General features: G+C 37.2%; 1 protein-coding gene across 1 annotated transcript; it reads right to left on the bottom strand.

The window, feature by feature from the left end:
* Window positions 1–1967: 1967 nt before the first annotated feature.
* LOC145593068 (pectinesterase inhibitor 7-like) lies at window positions 1968–3025 on the bottom strand. Its single transcript, XM_081649609.1, has one exon. It carries the CDS (start codon window positions 2938–2940, stop codon window positions 2317–2319), a length of 624 nt encoding a protein of 207 aa, XP_081505735.1. The 5' UTR covers window positions 2941–3025; the 3' UTR covers window positions 1968–2316.
* Window positions 3026–4812: the final 1787 nt, after the last annotated feature.

Raw genomic sequence — 4812 nt, 5'->3', positions numbered from 1 at the left:
CGTTGTCTTATGACCTGGCTGCGAGACCGGCTTTATGTATTAGTGATATGATTAGTTACCACAACATTCTCCATAAACAGCGAATAGCCTCTTGTGGCACCTGTATTTTATGCAATAGTCTCATTGAGACGATAAACCTCTATTCCTAAGAATCTAACATGTTGCATGTCTCATTAAAGTTGTTTGGAATCATTCTATATATGGTTAAACAATGGTTAGATTGTACCATTCCCTGCAATGATTTAACAGAAGCATTCATGATTACAAAATTGCTACTAAGAAATTTGGAGTATTAATAACTTCCTCATTTGGAGTATTTGGAAAGAACGAAATTCCATCATGTTTAGGCAAGACTCCTTTGATATACCTAGAATTTACCACCGTGCGCATATTGTGTTCACTGAGTGGCATTATAGAACTTATACGAATACCTTTTGTCTCCTCGGGGTCGACTTCCCCCCCCCCCCCCCCCCCATTCTACCCATCCTCCTTCATCTAACTCCATCATGATTTCTTTGGAGGCACCACCCCTCAACTTTAATTTGACAGCTCGGTTCTCAACAAATTGGCAACAATATGAATCATTATCAGAGACAGTAGTGGGCAGGGATACATTCTAGAGTGATTACCTTCAATCTCTGCAATACCATTGTCTTCATTGCTGAGGCAACAACTCTATTCCTTTGGCCCTTGAGTTCAAAATAAGAATTTTCATATTGAAGGCACTAAATCTCGTTTTCATCATTCTCATCAACCCTCTCAAGGGAGCGCACTTGGTCAATTCCTTGGCAGATTAAGCTTGTCATTAGGGACATATGCACTCGTCTCTCAAAAATTTGAAATATAATTGGAGCATACCTCATATTTTTTAAGAGGCAAATCAAACAGCTAATTGAATAGCTAGTGTAGGCCATTTAGTTAGTAATTGTATGGACATTATTTCTTGTAACAAATCTAGTCACTCTACTATTCTTTCCTTTGATACAATAGGAGTTCCCTAGGGTCTCCTAATGCCTTCTATTTTTCTACTTTTATAAGAAAAAAAAAAATAATAACTAAGACTCATACATCTAATAGGTATGACCCTCAAGTTTTGTTAACTACTGTTTAGCGATCACAACCACCCCAAGCTTAGTCCATATCCTTTCAATTATCTCAAAGTAAAGCACCTACATTTATCCTTTCTAAAGTCAAACCAACGTATTTGACTTTGATTATATCACTTTATTATTGAATTGAGCTTTGAAACAAAACTGATACACTAAATGTGAACGCCCTACCACAATGAACTGCTCCCTTCTTTAATTAAAAGTATGTCCTTTTTCATCTTTTTCCCATGTGAACTTCTTGCATGTCACAAAAGTAGAAGATTAATTATTCTATGTATGAATAATGAATATTGAATATAATTACAATCATGATTTCATCACTCTCCGATAATCACTCAGGATGATATAGAAAAAGCACGTTAATTAAGCTTGTTTATTCTTGTTGTGCATCTGTGCTTTCCCTAAATAGTAACGTAGTTAATTAGTAGAATAAACTAAATTATCATCTATTTATGCAAATAATACTATCCTGTTAGTGTTATTATTTAATTTAAACTTTACACCTAAATGTGAGATATAGTATCGTTGCACCAATGGTAGACTGATCTCTCTACTTATCTCTCTAATTCTATAATTACAGATATGGTTTAGTGGTGTTTAGAATAAAGAAGAGCATAATAATAATAATAATAATAATAATAATAATAATTAATAAAAAGGCCTGAAATTTGCTAATTTAGAAAGTGAAGTTATGAACCAATAGAGTTAACAGATGAAAAATTGCGACCGTGTAAAACATACTTCAAAATATCGATATTTACATAACTAAGCAATATAATACATTATCCTACAAGTCTATAACTAGATGTGTCAAAAATCATCAATTGATGTTAAAATACTTTGATCTAATTCAAAATGAACCGATTTAAAATTTAACTGGATATAATAGTTGTAATAATTTAGCAAAACTCAAATTAAAAATGACTCGATCTAATTAAACATGACAGAACCCGACATATGACTAGAATTGACACCTCTTCTTATAATAAAACCTTCTAGGCTTCTATGCATTCACCCACATACACAAACAAATACTCACTACTAAGTTGTATGCCACTGTTGGTACGGTAGTATATTCCAAGACTCTTTCACACATATTAATGAGATTAAATAACACGACAACACAAAGTCACGAGTTCGTTACAATTATAATCCTGTAGATTTCCAACGTACAAGAACAACCTCCAAATGTTCAATCTTATTTTCATCATCTTGTGTTCACGGAGGCTGCAAAACTATTAACCAAAGCAAGCGCATTACTAGTGTACTCCTTCACAATCACTACCTTGTCAAACACTTCGTCTTTCACCGGACACTCCCCGACGTCCTCGAATCCGTCCGTGCACGTATCCTCATTGGTTAGAGCCGCGCTCATCCACGTCTGGACATTACTGAGCTGGAACCTTACTGCCTCGGCCGAGGAGGACTCGACAGCCGAAGCTACCTGGCTCATCTCCTTGAGTGATTTATGTATTTGGTCAACGGCGTCACCGAAGGTGGAGGAGCAGTCACGGAGGGCGGAGGTGGCCCGCGGGTCAGGCCCGTAGTCGGCCCGTTGGGTCATGTTGGTGAAGAAGGCGGAGGCGTGGCGGGCCCGGCCTAGAGTGAGCCCGATGGAGATACGGGCTAGTTGGGCCGGGTCGAGACGCACTGCATTGGCGTAGCGGGAGAGGGAGGTGTAGCATACGTCGGGGTAGAGGGTGGTGTTGCAACTCGATCGAATGAAGTCGAAAGAAGTGGCGGTGGCGGGCGGAGTGGCGGCAGAGGTGGGGAAGGAGTGTGTATGGTGGAGGAAAAATGTAAGGAAGAGGAAAATAAGTTGAGAATGCATGGTTGTTTAGAAGGATGAGGTTTTGTTTGTTTTTTTTGACAGTTTAAGTATTTTAGAGGGACAAGAAGAGTTGGGCTAAATTTGGGGATTGGAGCATTTTATACATAGAATTTTATGAAGAGAATGTGAATGTAAAGTGTCGTCTTTCTTTGTTGTAATTAATTTGGTTTGTATGAATAACTTTTTATGTGATTATGTTGGTTAGATGTTTTCTTGTTTATTGTTAATGTTAATTTGTAATGATTGGAAATAACCATGTTTTGCCGATTTAAGAGGATAACAATTAAAGTTTTACAAACAATTCCAATTGTGATGTGATACCTTTCTAGCTCCCGTGAATGATCTTCAATTCGTCACGTATTATTGTAATTTGGGTCATTATATGTGGTCGTCAATTTTATTGATTTTGATCGTAAATTCTCACTAGGAAGAATATCAAGAAAATAGTAATATTGATGCTTCCAAAAAAAAAAAAAAAAAAATTATTGAGATTTAATTAAATTTTTTGAAAGATGATTTTGGTAAATTTACTAACTTTGAAAAAATGTAATGAACATATATTTTGATATATAAATGGAATGTTAATCTACTTTATGTCTCTACAAGTCATTAAACTAACTTAGGCCCTGTTCTTTTGAGATTCTGGGCAGAGCAGAGCAGGGGGTCAGTGGAGCAGAGCAGATTAAATTTCAGCAGAGTAGAGCAGATTAAATTTCAGGAGAGCATAGCAAAGCAGAGCCGAGCCGAGCAGAGCAGAGCAGATTTCAACATTATTATTATTTTTTTTTTTTTTGACACAGAACATTATTATTAATACTATTATTAATGTTATTATTATTAATGTTGTTGTTGTTGTTATTATTATTGTAATTATTATTATTATTATTAAAATTAAAAAACCTACAAATTCATTAACATGATTTCTATTCTTTTTTAGCTCTTTTTGCTTTAACATGATTATGAATATTATTATTGTTATGATTATAATTTTATTATTCATGATGTTGATTATTATTATGATGCTTGATTATTTATTATTATTATTATTATTATTAACAGAAAACCTACAAAGTCAATCAATTTACAAGAAATTGGTGGGAAGCCGCGATACAAATGGGCCCCACCCCTCTAGCTATAGCAAACCCGACCCTGCTAAAAATGTGAGCAGTTGCACGAGCACCAATATCTTGAGTCTTAGCGAACACCTGTACCCGCTTCAGCAACGCAATAGCATCCTTCTCTAATTCCCCCAACGAAGAAAAGGAGAAAGGAAGTAAACCATAACCAATATCCCTGCAACGCGCCCCATACTTGTCCCGCTTCCGCTGAGCCGCCGCCGACACAGCACGACCAAGAACGAAATCAGAAAACCTCGATTACGTCAAAGGTGAAGACCCCGTCAAATTAACACATACATCAAGGCCACTATCCCATGAATAAAGCAACCCATCTTCTGGTCGTAGAGCCCCGTCGTCCCCTCCAGATAACCCAACGTTAACCTCCTTTCGAGCAGAAATCCCAGACCGAAAACAAATATCAACAAGGGTGTCATGAACAACGTTGTGCCGATGTTTAATACCCACCATCCCAGCACAAGACACTGCATGATCCCCATAAATATCCCCATCAAAAACCCTTGAGCAAGCAGAACACGGTGTTAAAATGAAGAACAAAGGAACACCCAGTCGGTAGCAAAGAACACTACGGTAAGTCTTACCATTCATAGTCTGACCCAAACCCGATATCGGGACCATCCGCAACCAGGCCGAAGAGTGATCCCCCTGTTGGGACTTCCATAAGGCAACTTGACGCGAAGATAAGGAGAAAGTGGATTCCGCAGATGCAGTGACCTTCGTGAAATATATATATCTG

The sequence above is a fragment of the Chenopodium album genome, chromosome 1, assembly GCF_948465745.1.
Source record: "Chenopodium album chromosome 1, dcCheAlbu1.1, whole genome shotgun sequence".
Lineage (NCBI taxonomy): Eukaryota > Viridiplantae > Streptophyta > Magnoliopsida > Caryophyllales > Amaranthaceae > Chenopodium > Chenopodium album.
Note: the sequence above shows the minus strand (reverse complement) of the source record. Positions and strands in the feature narration are given on the sequence as shown.

Excerpts from the sequence above, each read along its gene's own strand:
- LOC145593068 (XM_081649609.1), bottom strand. The coding sequence starts at position 2,940 with ATGCATTCTCAACTTATTTTCCTCTTCCTTACATTTTTCCTCCACCAT.